At 36.0% G+C, this 19,648-nt stretch overlaps 7 protein-coding genes across 7 annotated transcripts; all 7 read left to right on the top strand.

Moving 5' to 3' along the window:
- Nucleotides 1-3,975: 3,975 nt before the first annotated feature.
- GCK72_003449 (uncharacterized protein) lies at nucleotides 3,976-5,315 on the top strand (the record flags this gene model as incomplete). The annotated part of the gene is made up of 3 exons (XM_053724063.1): nucleotides 3,976-4,061; nucleotides 4,110-4,943; nucleotides 5,009-5,315. 3 exons carry the CDS (start codon nucleotides 3,976-3,978, stop codon nucleotides 5,313-5,315), a joined length of 1,227 nt encoding a protein of 408 aa, XP_053592708.1.
- Nucleotides 5,316-5,644: 329 nt separating this feature from the next.
- GCK72_003448 (uncharacterized protein) lies at nucleotides 5,645-7,594 on the top strand (the record flags this gene model as incomplete). The annotated part of the gene is made up of 3 exons (XM_003097271.2): nucleotides 5,645-5,736; nucleotides 6,472-7,242; nucleotides 7,336-7,594. The coding sequence occupies 3 exons, from the start codon at nucleotides 5,645-5,647 to the stop codon at nucleotides 7,592-7,594; spliced, it is 1,122 nt and encodes a 373-aa protein (XP_003097319.2).
- Nucleotides 7,595-7,856: 262 nt separating this feature from the next.
- On the top strand, nucleotides 7,857-9,539 carry GCK72_003447 (uncharacterized protein; the record flags this gene model as incomplete). Its single annotated transcript, XM_053724062.1, has 3 exons — nucleotides 7,857-7,948; nucleotides 8,420-9,187; nucleotides 9,281-9,539. The coding sequence occupies 3 exons, from the start codon at nucleotides 7,857-7,859 to the stop codon at nucleotides 9,537-9,539; spliced, it is 1,119 nt and encodes a 372-aa protein (XP_053592707.1).
- Nucleotides 9,540-9,941: 402 nt separating this feature from the next.
- Nucleotides 9,942-11,490, top strand: GCK72_003446 (uncharacterized protein; the record flags this gene model as incomplete). The annotated part of the gene is made up of 4 exons (XM_053724061.1): nucleotides 9,942-10,033; nucleotides 10,328-10,427; nucleotides 10,767-11,140; nucleotides 11,232-11,490. 4 exons carry the CDS (start codon nucleotides 9,942-9,944, stop codon nucleotides 11,488-11,490), a joined length of 825 nt encoding a protein of 274 aa, XP_053592706.1.
- A 692-nt stretch (nucleotides 11,491-12,182) lies between these two features.
- Nucleotides 12,183-14,109, top strand: GCK72_003445 (uncharacterized protein; the record flags this gene model as incomplete). Its single annotated transcript, XM_053724060.1, has 4 exons — nucleotides 12,183-12,274; nucleotides 12,920-13,151; nucleotides 13,359-13,732; nucleotides 13,845-14,109. 4 exons carry the CDS (start codon nucleotides 12,183-12,185, stop codon nucleotides 14,107-14,109), a joined length of 963 nt encoding a protein of 320 aa, XP_053592705.1.
- Nucleotides 14,110-14,510: 401 nt separating this feature from the next.
- GCK72_003444 (uncharacterized protein) lies at nucleotides 14,511-16,038 on the top strand (the record flags this gene model as incomplete). Its single annotated transcript, XM_053724059.1, has 3 exons — nucleotides 14,511-14,602; nucleotides 14,878-15,690; nucleotides 15,780-16,038. 3 exons carry the CDS (start codon nucleotides 14,511-14,513, stop codon nucleotides 16,036-16,038), a joined length of 1,164 nt encoding a protein of 387 aa, XP_053592704.1.
- Nucleotides 16,039-17,588: 1,550 nt separating this feature from the next.
- On the top strand, nucleotides 17,589-19,342 carry GCK72_003443 (uncharacterized protein; the record flags this gene model as incomplete). Its single annotated transcript, XM_053724058.1, has 3 exons — nucleotides 17,589-17,680; nucleotides 18,117-18,929; nucleotides 19,078-19,342. 3 exons carry the CDS (start codon nucleotides 17,589-17,591, stop codon nucleotides 19,340-19,342), a joined length of 1,170 nt encoding a protein of 389 aa, XP_053592703.1.
- Between the last annotated feature and the right edge of the window lie 306 nt (nucleotides 19,343-19,648).

Here is a 19,648-nt window from a genome sequence, read left to right as displayed (position 1 = left end):
ACTGTTGAAAAATATTTTAGAATTTCATGTCACTTCATTTGTACTGAGAATTGTGCAGAGATCGGAACTCACTGGATTAATGCCACTTTAACTAGCTCTCTCTCTCGAAGTAGTCGGTTTTTTCGTTGTCGCAATGTTTCCTCTCGTCCTCGAAATCGGATTCAGCGCTGAAAAATTTCAAGCATTCTCCGGGGAGCGCGTTTGCTATCTCAGTACGTTCTCCCCGCACGGCCGGGATTTTACTACTCGTGGCCTAGAAAATAGTGCGACGAGTTACGCAGTAAGCAGCGAAATTTGTCTGCAAAGATTGCGTCACGGTGTTTGCAGACTGCGTACCGTAATCGCATGAAAAATTCAGATTTTCTGGCGAGTTTTTCGGAAATTTGACGCTGAAAAATACTAAATGTATTTTAAAAAGCGAAAAAATGTACCAGAAGATAGAAGAAGGCTTTATCGACGTGAGGAAATGCAAAATTTCGATGTCTGACCAACTCAAATCACATTCTGGGCAAAAACTCCTCTAAGTTTTAAAATCGTTCATTTTCTTTGAAAAATAACATTAGCGAATATTATATTTTTTACAGAAAACGTCAAATTGCGTCTGGTTTATCTTTCTATCCTGCTCCGAATTTTTTTAGTCACAAAATGACGAAATTATGAAGGATTTGGAGCCGATTTTTGACATTTTTCAATTTTTCTCGAAAACGAAGTCATGAACCCCTACTTTTGAACATGTCAAAACGTGAAGAATGCAAAGGCGGAACTTTTGGCAAATTTTTTCAAAATTCGAGGAGAGCATCTTCGAGCAAACTCATTTTTAGCTGTTTTTGGCCCATTTTTTGCATGTTTTTGTCTTATATCTCGAAATTGAGTTCATGAACCCCCATTTTTGAACATGAAATATTGTAGAGAACGTCGTTGTGCACGTTCTGGCAAATTTTTAAAAATTTTGAAGAGAGCATCTTCGAGAAATTTAAGTTTGAAGTGTGTTTTTTCGAGTTTTTCAAGGATTTTCCGTTTTCTCGAAACGTGAGAAATCAAATCCGAGATTTTTAGCATATTTTTACGAATCGGACGTGACTGGCGACGTTTCTGAGTTACTCTCGCTTTTCCAACAACTATTCTGAGCCTGAAATTGAGCAATATCTGCACAATACGTGTTTTTGGTCACCTATAGCGCAATCCGTGATTATTTTCATAATTTTTCGGTTTTCTGTGATATTTCATCAATTTTTTACAATTCAGCATCAAAAAAATTCCGAAACAATGACCAAAAACACCGTTTTTTTGCTCCGGAAGTTTGCAATGCTTAAGGTCACGGTGGCCGAAGTCACTGATTTTTCTAGGCCACGAGTAGTAAAATCCCGGCCGTGCCCGATGAACGTTTGAATTCTTTTCAGCGCCGTATCCCGTTTCTTCGTGCCTTGTAGCGGGTTTTGTAGATTAAATGTTAATCTGTCTTTGTATAGTTGACATATTTTAGCGCCTCCCACTATATTTTCTAGCAAAGGACGACTAAATGATTGGTTTTTGTTGAAAGTACTATTTTTTTTTAGGAAATAACGATGCTTTTCCTCAGATTCATTCACCCAGAAGACAGGAGATCTTTTTATTGAAATAACAAATTTTTTAGAATGAACGAAATGAGAAAATCAATAGATAATTGAAATATGATTACTATCCATTAAATCCATTATTACTTTTTATTTCTTTTTTCGTCCTCTCGTTTCTTGGCGAAATATTCGAATGAAATGAGTAGAAGATGGATGATGAAGTTTAGCAAGAACCACTGCAACTAGATATATGTAAAAACTAACGAGAACCATAACAGAACTTACTTTAACAGAACTATCCACGTTTCCATTAATTATGTACAGACAGTAACATTGAGTTAGAGTAAAAATCTCAGCCAATATATTCATGCAATTGCGATGTGTGCCTATATTGATATAGACAATTAAAGCAGTGAACTGGAAATATTGATAGATAAGAAACACATTTTTAGAGTAGCGAGCAAAAAGCTGTAAAGGCGCATCTAATTTATTCGAAATGATCTTGAAACATGATTTGCAGTTCTTTTCAGACCAGCATTCTGCACACTACTGTAATTTTTGATTGTGTACTCAGTTATTCGGAAGAGTTTGATAAATTTTTAGTAAATCGATTTCTTAATGAAAAACTTACAAATACTACGATCCCAAGCAACCCATATAACATGCGGATGATTTCATAAACATGGACGAAGGAGTAACATCGTATGAACATTTGAACATATGTGAAAGTGTTGATTAGAATGGAAATGTAATTGGAATGGTTTATATGGTTCATTATAAGAACTGTGGGTACTAGAAGTCACAAAGAATACAAGACGATGTAATGTGAACAATACATTTGAGGGGAGATTAGGTGAGATCCCTATAAAGAGTGAGAGGGAGGTCGGTGAGCGGGAAGACCGTGCAGCCACCAATCAATAAAATGCCAGTTGTAGTGTCTGCTTATGAGATTTAGTCTGTTAAAGTCTGGTAAATCGTAAATATCAGAACTGATGTTTACGATTTAGAAAACATATGGTTCTGATTCTTAATAGTTCTAGTTGAAAACAGTTTTGATACGGTCAGGCATGATTGAAGTATTCGAAATTTAATTATCTAAAGTCCCATGATTTCAGTGGACTCCCATTAACACAAAGTACTCTCACGTATATCAGAAGTTTCATGCGATGCTACTCAATGATTTACGTTTTTGACACTTTGCATCTTATCTACGGGCTCCAGGGATGTCTGCTTTTTGTAAGATAACGTGACTAGCACAATAATTGATATAATTTATGTTTCCAGTTCTTCCTAATCACCATCTGCATCAATATAATTGTTCACCCCATGTTGGTGACTATCCTGGGGGAGTTCTTTGTTTTTTTCAAAGCCTACTTTGTATTCTGTACTGAAGGCGACTTTATGAGAATATTCTCTACAGTTTGGGTATGTATTATTTTTTTGTTATTTTCTATGTATCATTGGAAAACTTAGAAAACGCCTATACACAAAACAAAATAGAACAAAATTTGAACATACTTGTAACGAATAACGAAACAAAAAAACTGGCAGTAATAATTAAGGTTGAAGTTAGATATGTGTGGTCCCAGATTTCCAACGATACAATACTTTCCAGAAAGAATACGGCACTTTTATTATCAGTGGAAAAAGAGACACTCTGAGGACTTTTCACAATGCCACTGATTACCCCATAAACTCGATTGTTCATTATTTCTGTAAATCTTATGCAGGATTTTATTTTTGTATTTAGTTGACAACTTTATTGCTCAAATTTTCCTTAAAATGTTATCTATCGTCAACGGTGAACAAAAAGTCTCTATTACGATAGAAGTTACCAACCATTACAAAAATAAAATGCTGCATCTGATCTACAAACGTAATTAACAACATTATATGTGACAATCTGTGGCATTTTGGCACATGCTCAAAGTTGCATGACCTTAAAACCAGATTCTAAATGAATAAGTCTTTCAGTGGATCATCTTTCATTTATTTTTACATCATTTTCTTTGGGATATTGAGAATCTGATTCAACTGAAGGAGAAGGAAAAACGTTAAAAAACTTCTCTGGCCAAGCAGGTAATCCAATTTATAGTAGCGAGTATTGGTGAGTACAGCTCTTCACTTTCATGTGTTTTTTTACGTTTTCTGATATTAAGATTTTTATTTTTTGTGGAAAATTTGAAATATGCTTCACTCCGAATCAAGCACACTACCATATGGAGACTTATGAAGTATTCTGTTAAAATGTTGCTATCTGTGTTTGAGGAGTTGTAACAAACCGGGCATCTGGTTTTCTTAATTATTGATTTCCTCCTAGTTACTGTAATCAATAGGTGGTATGAGACTACACCTCTCTCCTCATTAGACTGTACTCATCTTCATTCTGCCTACTGTGAAGTCTTCGCGCACTCCATTTTTCATGTCATCGATTCATCCGTTTTCGCTGCTCCGTCTACCTTTTATTCCACTGGAACTCGTTGTTCGAATGTTGAATCCTCATGAAGTGTAAGTGCTTTTTTTCTAGTTTTGATCTACAATATAACTTCATTCCAGCCTAAATTTCGCAATGGTCTCCCAAAAATCCAAGAAAATTGCAAAGATCTTCCCTAACAAGAAGCCGTGTTATATGAGTATTTGGTTTGATACATTCCCGGAATTTGATATTTCTTTCACCAAACACAAGTATCGTACTGGCCGTAATTACAATCAAAAATATATTCGTAGATCAGATTTATGGCGGTTTGGAAGCACTTCGGAGTCTGAGGAAGTTTTATATAAACGGCCAGAGTGGCAGTATCTCGGTATCAAGTCTGATAACCCGATTGCCATGTGTCTCGGGATGATTGAGTATATTCAGGAAATATACAACTCCAATCTTCATTCTTTTATCTTTTTTGAAAAACGCTTCAATTCAAACGACCTGAAGGTAATTATCACTTGGATGAATACCAATGACTCACTCCACCCGATTTCCACTTTTTATGTTGAACTGAAAAATCGATATAGTCTTGATTTGGTTGTGAATAGTTTGCAAGCAAGTATCGATTGTTTTCGACCGTTTCTAGATGATACCTCATCAATGAATTCTTTGAAATTCCCGCAAACTTTCAAAAACACCAAATATTTCACTGACCACGCTCCCGACTGCCAGAAATGGTTTACCGTTGACACCCTATTGACGATGAGTCCCGAACGCATTTATGTGGAATTCAGTCATTTAACGGACCAAGATATCAACAAATTCTTGGAAAATTGGATGACTGGAAAATCAAATTTCAACATGAAATGGTATGAATTGGGGATCGAAAAGAAGATGGATTGGAGACAGGTGTTGAGAGGATTGAAGGCGACGATATGGCATCCGGAAACGAGGAAAATAAGTTATGAGTGAGTCTGAAACCCCCAAAACATTTTCACGGTTATCCTTCAACATTTCATCAAAACTCTTCCAGAATTAACGAAAATGATACAGTGACGCTTCACGGTGGTGTGGATATTGAGCGAATCGACGGAAAGATTGCGACAATTGAAATTCTTTGTTATCACAATCACAGTAGTAGAAGAATTCGTGATTACTCAATCGAAGAATACGAAGAAGCATTCAGAAGTTGGAATGAAGATAAGAGGGATTTGGAAAGTTTGGAATTCAGAAGAGGGAATGATAAAGGTGGTGAAATAGCAGAGAATGAAGAGGAAGAAGAAGAAGAAATAGGAGGATATGGATACTCTTTGTATCGATTCTCTATTCGTGTTTGGTAGATTTGTTAATGCGCTCTACGGCAATAGTAATAACTTGGTAGAGCTCGCTTGCACACACAATCACTATAAATAGTGTAAATACTGTAACACTCTCAGCACATTCGATTTCTGCATTTTTTTCTTATTTTTTTCCATATTTTTATATCATTTTATAAGACATTTCGTCCAAAGTTGTTAAAATCTCACTTATTTTTCTGTTAATACATTGTTCATTTCTTCTAATTGAGTGCCTTCTTGTTGAATGACCAACACTTGTACCATCTGTCATTTGGCAGATGATTCCCTCACTTAATCCATCGCCTCCACTCTATGCATTCATTCACTAATAAATGTCTCGTCGATCATCTCGGAAATTCCCTCTTCTCTGTTTGCCACGTCTCGCTTTGATTGAAGTCATCAAGTGTTGGAATCCTATTGAAATGTAAGTTTTGATGTTTCTGAATAGAAAAATCTGGACCTATATTTTGTAATTGGCAGTTTTCAAAAGCTTCGCTAGTTTTGAAAAGCTATCAAGATACGACCGTTCTAATAAGGCTATCGATTTCATCCACTAAACATGAGAGACGCAGAGAAACGAAAGTGTGCTGTATTCTCTGTCTCTTTTACAGGGACCCTATCTTACTAGGGAAGGTCATGGACTCGGTCTGGAGTTATGGGACGTGACCTATATCTTTAGAAAGCTGAGAAAACGCTGATTCCAGATATATATTCAGTTTTTGCCCTCGATGCCTGATATTCAGGAAAAACAAGGTCAAAGTTAGAAAAAATGACAATTTATTGCCTTTTTAACACGCGAAAATCGCAAAAAAATTTCAAAACATTTTTCGTGTGTTAAAAAGACAATAACTTGTCATTTTTTCTAACTTTGACCTTGTTTTTCTCGAATACCAGGCCTCGAGGGCAAAAACAGAAAATATATTTGGAATCAGCGTTTTCTCAGCTTTCCAATGATATAGGTCGCGCCCTATAACTCCACGGTCACTCGGAGGCCTTCCCTAGTTAAAACGTGTATATCTCGAAAGGGGGCAGAACTACCGAAAGGTTATCAACTATGAAAATAAATGGCTACTCTTGTTCTACAAAAGGGAGTTAAATTCAAAACTCTTGAATCAAAGACTACACCGTGACAATCTTTTGAACAATTGTACTCTTTCAGATACCTCTTCTCAAGAGTCTCTCGGAAAACTAAGAAAATCTCGAAGTTGGTAAAAATACCATATTTGAAACTATGGCTTAATGTATCCAACTGTTACTATGTGAACGTGGGCGACCCATGTTGCGGTTTAAGGAGTCACTGGTTCTTCCAACTGTATCCAGGTCTCCGTAATTACGAGAGATACAGAACTGAAAGATATTTGGATATCTACTCAAAGAATGCGGGGAAGTCGATTGGAAAATTGATAGATCATTGTCAGGAAATATTCGATTGTGAATTTGGAGGGATGAGTATAATTATCGATCCAGTAATGAAATCGAGTAATCTCAATGTATTCATGAATTGGATCAATAAACACGAGAAGTTAACTAAGATTCCATATTTAATAGCATATAGTGAGAAAGAAAGCGATGAATTTTATTTGAATTGGTTTATGAATAATTTCAAGAAGGATATTGGAGTTCTGTATTTAGGCCGAAGTCACTATGTTTGTAAGGTGAACGGAAAAGTGGACGAACTGAGTTTGTATTCAAGAGAAAAGCTAGATCTCGACCATCTGATTAGAATGGACTGTATCTATATGCCTGGAAGAGAGACATCTTTGACTAATAGAGATTTGAATGTATTTATGAAGAATTGGAAGGAAATGAAGGCTAATGAACGAATAGGATTTTATTTAATTCGTGTGAAAGAGAACTTGGATTGGTCGATCATTTTGGATGGATTGGATGGAGAGATAAGAGATGTTCGGACAGTTAGACGAGAATATACGTGAGTTTATCAGGGAAAACATCCTTCAAAAATGATTACTTCTATTATTCGGAGGCCTAATACCTAAATTATTTTCAAAGTTTCCATTTTGAGATCTCCCTGGGACGAGGAGCAAGTATACAAAGTGAATGGAGGAGTGGATATCACCAGAACCGATGGGAAAGTTGCTACGATTGGAATGACATTTCATATGATATTTCAAGATGAACCATTGTCTCGTGAAATGATAAGAGACTATCAGAGATTGATTCAAAACATGGATGAACAAGAAATGGATATGAATTTTGTGCATGATCCGGAATATAAACTAACTGCTGAACTACGAAAATCATTCTTCGTCATGGTTAAGTGACTTCTGGTTTCTATTATCACAAAAAATACAACATGTAATGTTTGCATCAAAAATGATATTTAATAAATTATTTGCACTTTTCCCTGATGTCTTATTATTGTTACGGTGATTAATTTACTGTAAATTCATTAACAAGACGTCTTGGTCAATCGCAGTGACTGTCTTTATCCAGTAGCATCTGTCATATAGCAGATGGTCGTGTGACATTCTCACCTAATCCAACTGTACATCTACAGTCTATTCATTCTTCTTTCATTGAGCAATGTCTCGCCGACCACCTCGAAAAATCCCTCTTCTCCGATTGCCACGTCTCGCTTTGATTGAAGTTGTCAAGTGTTGGAATCCTATTGAAATGTGAGTTTTAGTCTTTCTGAATAGAAAAATCCGGACCTAGACTTTTTTATCGGCATATTTGAAGATATGTAAACGTAATATTCGCTATACTACACAACAAAAACTAGAAAGTTTCACATCCTGTCGTAGTGTATTATGCGCTTCTTGAGTTTGAATGTGTTTTGTAGCTCAAATATGGCTCAAAAGATTCCTGTTAACAACGGTTCAATAGTTCCTCTAGCTATCATTATACTACCGTTTTAATACCAAACTTGAGAGACGCAGAGAAACAAAAGTGTGCTGTATTCTCTCCGTCTCTCCGTCTCTTCTACTGAAGTCACAGCGTACCTTTCGAAAGTCGGCGGATCTACCGAAAGATTGTCAACTTCAAAAATGAAACCATATTATTGTTCTACAAAAGTGAATAAAATTCAAAACTCATGAATCCAAGTCAACCCTATGACAATCTTTTGAACAATTGTACTCTTTCAGATACCTCTTTTCAAGAGTCTCTCGAAAAACTAAGGAAATCTCGAAGTTGGTTAAAATACCATATTTGGAACTATATCTGAGAGTATTCGAATGCTACCAAGTGAACCTTGGCGCATCTTGCAGCTCAAGTAAACATTGGTACTTCCTATTGTATCCAGGTCTCCGTAATTACGAGAGATACAGAACTGAAAGAAATTTGGATATATACTCAAAGAATGCGGGAAAATCGATTGGAAAATTGATAGATCATTGTCTGGAAATATTCAAATGTGAATTTGGAGGGATGCGTGTGAGTATCGATCCTATTATGAAATCGAGTAATCTCAATGTATTCATGAATTGGATCAATCAACACGAGAAATTAACTAAGATTCCATACCTATACGTAGGCAGCGAAGAAAAAGGCTATCAATTATATTTGAACTGGTTTATGAAGAATTTGAAGAAGGATATTGGAATTTTGGATTTAGGGCGATGTCACTATGTGTGGAAGGTGAATAGAAAAGTGGACAATCTGACTTTGTATTCAAGAGAGAAACTCATAGATCTCGACCATCTGATTAGAATGGACTGTGTCTATATGGATGTAGGAGGGTCTCTGACAAATCGAGATTTAAATGTATTCATGAAGAATTGGAAGGAAATGAAGGCTAACGAACGAATGGGATTTTATTTAATTCATGTGAAAGATAACTTGGATTGGTCGATCATTTTAGAAGGATTGGATGGAGAGATAAGAGATGTTCGGACTGTTAGACGGGAATATACGTGAGTTTATCAGGGAAAACATCCTTCAAAAATGATTACTTCTATTATTCGGATGTCTAATTTCTAAATTATTTCCAAAGTTTCTATTTTGAGATCCCCCTGGGAGCAAGTATACAAAGTGAATGGGGGAGTTGATATTACGAGAACCGATGGAAAAGTTGCTACGATTGGAATGACATTTCATATGATATTTGAAGATGAACCATTGTCTCGTGAAATGATAAGAGACTATCAGAGATTGATTGAAGGTCAAAACATGGATGGACAAGAGATGGATATGAACTTTGTGCATGATCCGGAATATAAACTAACTGCTGAACACCGGAAAGAATTCTTCGTCATGGTTAAGTGACTTCTGGTTTCTATTATCACAAAAACTACGACTTATAATGATTGCATCAAAGATGATATTTAATAAATTATTAGCTCCTTTTAACAAATGTCTTTTTATTTTTATGATCAGTCTAAAAACAGTCAACTTCGAGACCTTTTCTGGTGCCTATATTCACAGACTAGTTCTCATTATAACTTTGTCTTGTACCACAAAAGTAGATCTTCATTTTTGTAGTTGGCGACGTTTTAATAACTGTCACGCCTTCAGTTATTTTTTGTAATTGGCAGTTACACGACGTCTTCGTCAGTCGCAGTGGCCGTCTTTATCCAGTAGCATCTGTCATATAGCAGATGGTCGTGTGACATTCTCACCTAATCCAACTGTACATCTACAGTCTATTCATTCTTCATTCCTTGAGCAATGTCTCGTCGACCACCTCGAAAATTCCCTCTTTTCCGTTTACCACGTCTCGCTTTGATTGAAGTTGTCAAGTGTTGGAATCCTATTGAAATGTGAGTTTCCACCCATAAATGTAGAAAAAGTGCTGTCCAAACATCAACCCTAAATCCAAAAAATGAAATACCAAAATAGTTATTTATGCTGTTTAGTTGAGTTGAATTTACATGCATTTTGTAGATTAAATATTGTTCTACATTTTTGCTGTTAACAACGTTTGATCCTCTTGCTATCAAGATACTCCAATAAAGGCTAGAAACCCCATTCTTGTTCAGCAAAAGTGAATTGAATCCTAAACGTGAAACTGAGTCAACCCCGTGACTATCATTCAAACAATATTACTCTTTCAGATACCTCTTCTCAAGAGTCTCTCGGATGACTAAGGAAATCTCGAAGTTGATCAAAATACCAAATTTGAGACTACATCTGGCATTATACAAATATTATGAAGTAAGCCTGGGCTACCCAATGTAATGCATGAGTAAACACTGGTTCTTCCAACTGTATCCGGGTCTCCGTAATTACGAGAGATACAAAAATGAAAGATATTTGGATATCTACTCAAAGAATGCGGGGAAATCGATTGGAAAATTGATAGATCATTGTCTGGAAATATTCGATTGTGAATTTCGTTCAATGAGTGTATATATCGATCCAGTAATGAAATCGAGTAATCTCAATGTATTCATGAATTGGATCAATCACAATGAGAAGTTATCTAAGATTCCATTCTTAAAAGCATTCAGTTTGAAAGAAAGCAATGAATTTTTTTTGAACTGGTTTATGCAGAATTTGAAGAAGGATATTGGAGTTTTGAATTTACCACACAATTACTATGAAACTGAACGCTCCATGACAGTCAGGGAGAATGAGATAATGTTGAAAGTCAATGGAAAAGTGGACGATCTGAGATTTCAGTCAAGTGAGAAATTCATGGATCTCGACCATCTGATTAGAATGGACTGCGTCTATATGAGTGGAGGAGAGACATTTCTGACTAATCGAGATTTGAATGTATTTATGAAGAATTGGAAGGAAATGAAGGCTAACGAGCGAATGGGATTGTATTTTTTTTATGCGGCGGAGAAGTTGAATTGGAGAGTCATTTTGGAAGGATTGGATGGAGAGATAAGAGATGTTCGCACAGTTAGACGGGAATATACGTGAGTTTCACAGGAAATATCCTTCATAAAATATTATTTCTACTATTCGGATGCCTAATGCCTAAATTATATCCAAAGTTTCCATTTTTAGGTCCCCTTGGAACGGCACGCAAATATTCAAAGTGAATGGAGGAGTGGATATTACGAGAACCGATGGAAAAGTTGCCACAATTGGAATGACATTTCATATGATATTTCAAGATGAACCGTTGTCTCGTGAAATGATACGTGACTATCAGAGATTGATTCAAAACATGGATGAACAAGAGATGGATATGAACTTCGTGCATGATCCGGAATATAAACTAACTGCTGAACAACGGAAGGCATTCTTCGTCATGGTTAAGTGACTTCTGGTTTCTATTATCACAATACAACATGTAATGTTTGCATCAAATATGATATCTAATAAATTATTTGCACCCTTTTCCAAATGTCTTATTGTTGTTATAATGAGTAATTTACTGTATGCTTATTGACTGCGATTCACAGTGAACATAGCACGGTAAATACAATTTCGCTCTACCGGAAGTTTCTAGAGAAATGTCTGATTTATCTGTATTTTTCGTTTCTTATATACTTTGCCAGTTTTAGTATGACACGGTTGCAAGACTCATGTTGTCTTTGTAAGCGTGTTTAGCCATTATCGGGCCGGGCTGGAAGTTTTGAGAAAAGAGACCGGTCCGGCCCTTGACAAGTATAATGATGATCATAATTCTGAAGGAAAAAAGGAAACAATAGTCGCCTGGTTTCAAATCATCCGGTTGCAAAATGTCCGTTATCGTGAACAAGACAAAATTTCCGGTAACTTGCCGGTAAATAGCCGTTCTTTATCAATCTACAAAACTATCAAGTTTAGTGTAAAAATTTTTAACCGATTTTACTGTACATATAAGACGACTGTTTCATCACTGCAGACTAATTGAGTAACGGCTTCTTGAAGTGCCATCGCTCGTACCATCTGCCATACAGCAGATGATCCCCCCCACCTAATCCAAAACAGTCATTGCCTCCACTCTATTCATTCTTCTTTCGCTGAGCAATGTCTCGTCGACCACCTCGAAAATTCCCTTTTCTCCGTTTGCCACGTCTCGCTTTGATTGAAGTCATCAAGTGTTGGAATCCTATTGAAATGTGAGTTTTAGTCTTTCTGAATAGAAAAATCCGGACCTAGACTTTTTTTATCGGCATATTTGAAAATATGTAAACTTAATATTCGCTATACTACACCCCCAAAAACTAGAAAGTTTCACATCCCATAGTGTATTATGTGCTATTTGAGTTTGAATGTGTTTTGTAGGTCAAATATTGCTCAAAAGATTCCTGTTAATAACGGTTCAATAGTTCCTCTAGCTATCATTATACTACCGTTCTAATAAGGATATCGATTGCGTCTACGAAACATGAGAGACGCAGAGAAATGCAAGTGCGCTGTACTCTCTCCGTCTCTCCGTCTCTTCTACTGAAGTCACACCCTAGAAAGCGTACCTTTCGAAAGTTGGCAGATCTGCCGAAATATTGTCAACTACAAAAATGAAGCCATGTTCTACAAAAGTGAATTAAATTAAAGTCTCTTGAATCAAAGCCAACCATTTTAATTAAGATATCTCGCCACGATGTGCGCTTTAATTCGCTTTTTAATACAGATTAATTCGAATTAAAGTGTTTTTTATGCACATTAAAGTGCATTCGTGAATAGCATTAAAATGCAAAATGTGGCATTTCAATTCGCACTTTTTCTTCGTGAATAGGTGCATTAGAACAATTGTACTCTTTCAGATACCTCTTCTCAAGAGTCTCTCGGAAGACTAAGGAAATCTCAAAGTTGGTCAAAATACCAAATTTGAATCTAGAACTTACAGTATACAATTGTTACGAAGTAAGCATGGGCTACCCAGCGTCCTGCATGAGTAAACACTGGTACTTCCGACTGTATCCAGGACTCCGTAATTATGAGAAATACAAAAATGAAAGAAATTTGGATATATACTCAAAGAATGCGGGAAAATCGGTAGGAAAATTGATAGATCATTGTCTGGAAATATTCTATTGTGAATTTCGAGGGATGCGTGTATATATCGATCCTATTATGAAATCGAGTAATCTCAATGTATTCATGAATTGGATCAATCACAATGAGAAGTTATCTAAGATTCCATACTTATCAGCATTCTGTTTGAAAGAAAGCAATGAATTTTTTTTGAACTGGTTTATGCAGAATTTGAAGAAGGATATTGGAGTTTTGAATTTACCACACAATTACTATGAAACTGAACGCTCCATGACAGTCAGGGAGAATGAGAAAATGTTGAGAGTCAATGGAAAAGTGGACGATCTGAGATTTCAGTCAAGTGAGAAATTCATGGATCTCGATCACCTGATTAGAATGGACTGTGTCTATTTGCGTGGAGGAGAGACATTTCTGACTAATCGAGATTTGAATGTATTCATGAAAAGTTGGAAGGAAATGAAGGCTAACGAACGAATGAAATTTTATTCATTTGATGCGAAAGAGAACTTGGATTGGAGAGTTATTTTGGAAGGATTGGATCCAGAGATAAGAGATGTTCGGACTGTTAGACGGGAGTATAAGTGAGTTTATCACAGAAAAAATCTGCACAAAAAGTATATATTCTTTCTATTCAAGATTGACAATATCTAACAAATTTACAATGTTTAGTTCCCCCGATTATAGAAAATTCAGATCCCCCTGGAACAAGACACAAATATTCAAAGTGAATGGAGGAGTGGATGTCACGAGAACCGATGGAAAAGTTGCCACTATCGGAATGGCATTTCATATGATATTTGGAAATGAACCATTTTCTCGTGAAATGATAAGAGACTATCAGAGATTGATTGTTGGTCAAAACATTGATGGACAAGAGATGGATATGAACTTCGTGCATGACGAAGAATATAAACTAACGGCCGAAGTACGGAAAGCATTCTTCGTCATGGTTAAGTGACTTCTGGTTTCTATTATCACAAAAACTACGACTAATAATGTTTGCAATAAAGATGATATTTAATAAATTATTTGCACTCTTTTCCAAATGTCTTTTTATTTTTATTATCCGTCTGAAAACAGTCAACTTGGAAACCTTTTTCTGGTGCCTATATTCACAGACTAGTTCTCATTATAACTTTGTCTTGTACCACGAAAGTAGAACTTCATTTTTGTCGTTGGCAACGTTTTAATAACTGTCACGCCTTCAGTTATTTGTTTGTAATTATGTACAAACCGTCTCGGTCAATCGCAGTGACTGTCTTTATCCAGTAGCATCTGTCTTATAGCAGATGGTCGTGAGACATTCTCACCTAATCCAACTGTGCATCTACAGTCTATTCATTCTTCATTTGCTGAGCAATGTCTCGTCGACCACTTCGAAAATTCCCTCTTCTCCGTTTGCCACGTCTCGCTTTGATTGAAGTTGTCAAGTGTTGGAATCCTATTGAAATGTAAGTTTTATTTTTGCTGTCATTCCAATAGCTCCACTAGCTCAAGATACTACCGTTATAATATCGATTGCCTCTACCAAGTATGAGAGACGCAGAGAAAGGAAAATGTGCTGTACTCTCCCCGTCTTTTTCACTGAGAGCCCACATTAGAACGTGTATGTCTCGAAAGTGGGGCTCTAAAAATGAAACTATGTTCTATAAAAGGGAATTAAATTAAAGTCTCTTGAATCAAAGCCAACCTCGTGACAATCTTTTGAACATTTGTACTCTTTCAGATACCTCTTCTCAAGAGTCTCTCGGAAAACTAAGGAAATCTCGAAGCTGGTCAAAATACCATGTTTGAAACTAGGACTTACAGTATACAATTGTTACGAAGTAAACCTGGGCTACCCAGCGTCCTGCATGAGTAAAAACTGGTACTTCCGACTTTATCCAGGTCTCCGTAATTACGAGAGATACAAAAATGAAAGATATTTGGATATCTACTCAAAGAATGCGGGAAAATCGGTTGGAAAATTGATAGATCATTGTCTGGAAATATTCGGTTGTGAATTTCGAACAATGAGGGCATTTATCTACCCTATTATGAAATCGAGTAATCTTAATGTATTCATGAATTGGATCAATCACAATGAGAAGTTATCTAAGATTCCATACTTATCAGCATTCTGTTTGAAAGAAGGCAATCAACTCTATTTGAACTGGTTTATGCAGAATTTAAAGAAGGATATTGGAGTTTTGGATTTACCCCAATATTACTATGAAACTGAACGCTCCATGAAAGTCAGAGGGAGTGAGATAATGTTGAGAGTCAATGGAAAAGTGGACGATCTGAGATTTCAGTCAAGAGAGAAATTTGTGGATCTCGATTACCTGATTAGAATGGACTGTGTCTATATGCGTGGAGGAGAGACAACTTTAACGAATCGAGATTTGAATGTATTCATGAAAAGTTGGAAGGAAATGAAGACTAATGAACGAATGGAATTTTATTCAATTATTGCAAAAGAGAAGTTGAATTGGAGAGTCATTTTAGAAGGATTGGATGGAGAGATAAGAGATGTTCGGACTGTTAGACGGGAATATACGTGAGTTTCGCAGGACATCCTTTATAAAAGATTGTTTCTACTTTTCGGATGCCTAATGCCTAAATTATATCCAAAGTTTCCATTTTGAGATACCCCTGGAACAAGACATACAAATTAAAAGTGAATGGAGGAGTGGATATCACCAGAACCGATGGAAAAGTTGCCACAATTGGAATGACATTCCATATGATATATCAAGATGAACCATTGTCTCGTGAAATGATAAGAGACTATCAGAGATTGATTCAAAACATGGAAAGAGAAGAGATGGATATGAATTTTGTGCATGATCCGGAATATAAACTAACTGCTGAACTACGGAAAGCATTCTTCGTCATGGTTAAGTGACTTCTACTTTCTATTATCACAAAAACTACGACTAATAATGTTTGCATCAAAGATGATATTTAATAAACTATTTTTCCTTACGTCGTATTATGGTTACAGGTTCCAAGACTCGTGTCGTCTTTTCAAACTTTTTTAGTTATTACCGTTATAAGAACAGTCAACTTGGAGACCTTTAACTTGTGTCTCATTTCACACACTAGTTTTCACTACAACGTTTTTTTTTGTAACTCGCCAGTAAAACTTCATTTTTGTAGCTGGCAACTTGTTAATAACTGTCACGTCTACAGTTATTTTTTGTAATTAGGTACAGTCACGGCCATAATCTTATTCCGCAAGGGTTTTTGAGCCCTAACTTCTTTCAAATAGGTCGGATTGTCCTGAAATTTTGAGGAAACATTTATTGTAAAGTTTTTGTCATATTTAATGAAAGTTCAAGGTAAAAAATCATGTTTCACAAGTTTTATGTAAAAGTTTGCGACACATGAAGAATGCGACACTTGCAGTTTTCAGTTGAAAATTGTCAACTTTGTGGTGTGGCACGGCCTCCCTGATAGTCTCACAATATCGATTGTTTACGGACTTTACAGAACAATCATAGAGTTTCATTTTTGCAGTTGACAACTTTTCTGTACGGGCACATCCTAAGAAGTTACAGGCAGTTAATGTAAACAGTTAAAAATTTCACCTTTTTAGCGTTGAAAAAATGCAAAAATTGCGAGAAATTTCTTTGACAATTGATAACTTCTTAGGATGTGCCCGTACAGAAAAGTTGTCAACTACAAAAATGAAGCTCTATAATTGTTCTGTAAAGTCCATAAACAATCGATATTGTGAGGCTTTCAGGGAGGCCGTGTCACACCCACAAAGTTGACAATTTTCAACTGAAAACTGCAAGTGTCGCATTCTTCATGGCTAGTACTGTTATTTAGGGGTCTATATCGAGGTAAAAATGTTACATGAATGTTTTCCACATTATTTCCAATACATTGGTAAACTTTGATACTGTTTTGTACAAAAATACAAGTTTTACAGGTGTTTGAAGTGTAAAACTCCGTATATTAGTACTACCAAACTTTGACAGCCCGGGAGACATGGATAGCAAGCCAAGAGTAGTGGTCCAGTGGTCAAAAAATGAACATCAAGTCTGTTTACATTAAAAAACTATCATAGACACTAATAAAATACTCTATTTTCGATACGCCGGTCATGGAAATGAAAATATGTGATTTCTCGAATTTTCGAGATTTTTGAAAATTTTACATAAAACTTGTGAAACATGATTTTTCATCCTGAACTTTTGTTAAATATGACAAAAACTTTACAATAAATGTTTCCTCAAAGTTTCAGGACAATCCGACCTATTTGAAAGAAGTTAGGGCTCAAAAACCCTAGCGGAATAAGATTATGACCGTGACTGTACCAGACGTCTTGATGTCGTCGCAGTGACTGTCTTTATCCAGTAGCATCTGTCATATAGCAGATGGTCGTGTGCCATTCTCACCTAATCCAACTCTACATCTACAGTCTATTCATTCTTCATTCGCTGAGCAATGTCTCGCCGACCACCTCGAAAATTCCCTCTTCTCCGATTGCCACGTCTCGCTTTGATTGAAGTTGTCAAGTGTTGGAATCCTATTGAAATGTGAGTTTCAACTAACCAATAAATGTAGAAAAAAGGTCTGGCAAAACATCAACCCTAAATCCAAAAAATGACATACCAACGTAGGGTTTTATGCTGTTCAGCTGAGTCGAATTTACATGCATTTTCTAGATTAAATATTGTTCTACACTTTAACTGTTAACAACTTCTCAATAGCTCCTCTAGCTTCTCAATAGCTCCTCTATCGATTGCATCCACCAAACATGAGAGACGCAGAGAAGCGAAAGTGAGCTGTATTCTCTCCGTCGTTTCTATCTACGTTGGTAGAACGGGTATATCTCGAAAATATGGCTAGCTACCGAAAGGTTGCCAACAACAAAAATATATCCCTACTCTTGTTCTATCAAAGTGAATAAAATTCAAAACTCATGAATCCAAGTCAACACCGAGACAATATTTTATAATTGTACTCTTTCAGATATCTATTCTCAAGAGTCTCTCGGAAAGCGAAAGAAATCTCAAATTTGGTCAAAATGCCATATTTGAGACTACATCTGGCATTATACAAATATTATGAAGTAAGCCTTGGCTACCCAATGTCCTGCATAAGTAAACACTGGTACTTCCGACTGTATCCGGGTCTCCGTAATTACGAGAGATACAAAAATGAAAGATATTTGGATATCTACTCGAAGAATGCGGGAAAATCGATTGGAAAATTGATAGATCATTGTCTGGAAATATTCGATTGTGAATTTCGAACAATGAGTGTATATATCGATCCAGTAATGAAATCGAGTAATCTCAATCTATTCATGAATTGGATCAATCACAATGAGAAGTTATCTAAGATTCCATACTTATCAGCATTCTGTTTGAAAGAAAGCAATGAATTTTTTTTGAACTGGTTTATGCAGAATTTGAAGAAGGATATTGGAGTTTTGAATTTACCACACAATTACTATGAAACTGAACGCTCCATGACAGTCAGGGAGAATGAGATAATGTTGAAAGTCAATGGAAAAGTGGACGATCTGAGATTTCAGTCAAGTGAGAAATTCATGGATCTCGATCACCTGATTAGAATGGACTGTGTCTATTTGCGTGGAGGAGAGACATTTCTGACTAATCGAGATTTGAATGTATTCATGAAAAATTGGAAGGAAATGAAGACTAATGAACGAATGGAATTTTATTCAATTGGTGCAAAAGAGAAGTTGAATTGGAGAGTTATTTTGGAAGGATTGGATGGAGAGATAAGAGATGTTCGGACTGTTAGAAGGGAGTATATGTGAGTTTCACAGGAAAAATCTGCACAAAAAGTATATATTCTTTCTATTCAAGATTGACAATATCTAACATATTCACAATGTTTAAATCCCCTTGTAGAGAAAAATGTAGAATCTTCTAACACTGTTCGTTGATAATAGATAATTCAGGTACCCCTGGAACAAGACATACAAAGTAAAAGTGAATGGAGGAGTGGATATTACGAGAATCGATGGAAAAGTTGCTACGATTGGAATGACATTTCATATGATATTTCAAGATGAACCATTGTCTCGTGAAATGATACGTGACTATCAGAGATTAATTGTAGGTCAAAACATGGATGAAGATGAGATGGATATGAACTTCGTGCATGATCCTGAATATAAACTAACTGCTGAACTACGGAAAGCATTCTTCGTCATGGTTAAGTGACTTCTGGGTTCTATTTTCACAAAAAATACGACTAATAATGTTTGCATCAAAGATGATATTTGATAAACTATTTGCACTTTTTTCCTTTCGTCGTATTATGGTTACAGGTTCCAAGACTCGTGTCGTCTTTTCAAACTTTTTTAGTTATTACCGTTCAAAAACAATCAACTTGGACACCTTTAACTAGTGTCTAATTTCACAAACTTGTTGCCACTACTACTTTGTCCTGTAACTCAAAAGTAGATCTTCGTTTTTGTAGTTGGCGTCGTTTTAATAACTGTCACCCTCCAGTTATTTCTTTGTAAT

This window comes from Caenorhabditis remanei, chromosome I (assembly GCF_010183535.1).
Source record: "Caenorhabditis remanei strain PX506 chromosome I, whole genome shotgun sequence".
Taxonomy (NCBI): Eukaryota; Metazoa; Nematoda; class Chromadorea; order Rhabditida; family Rhabditidae; genus Caenorhabditis; species Caenorhabditis remanei.
This window is presented reverse-complemented; position numbering and strand designations above follow the sequence as displayed.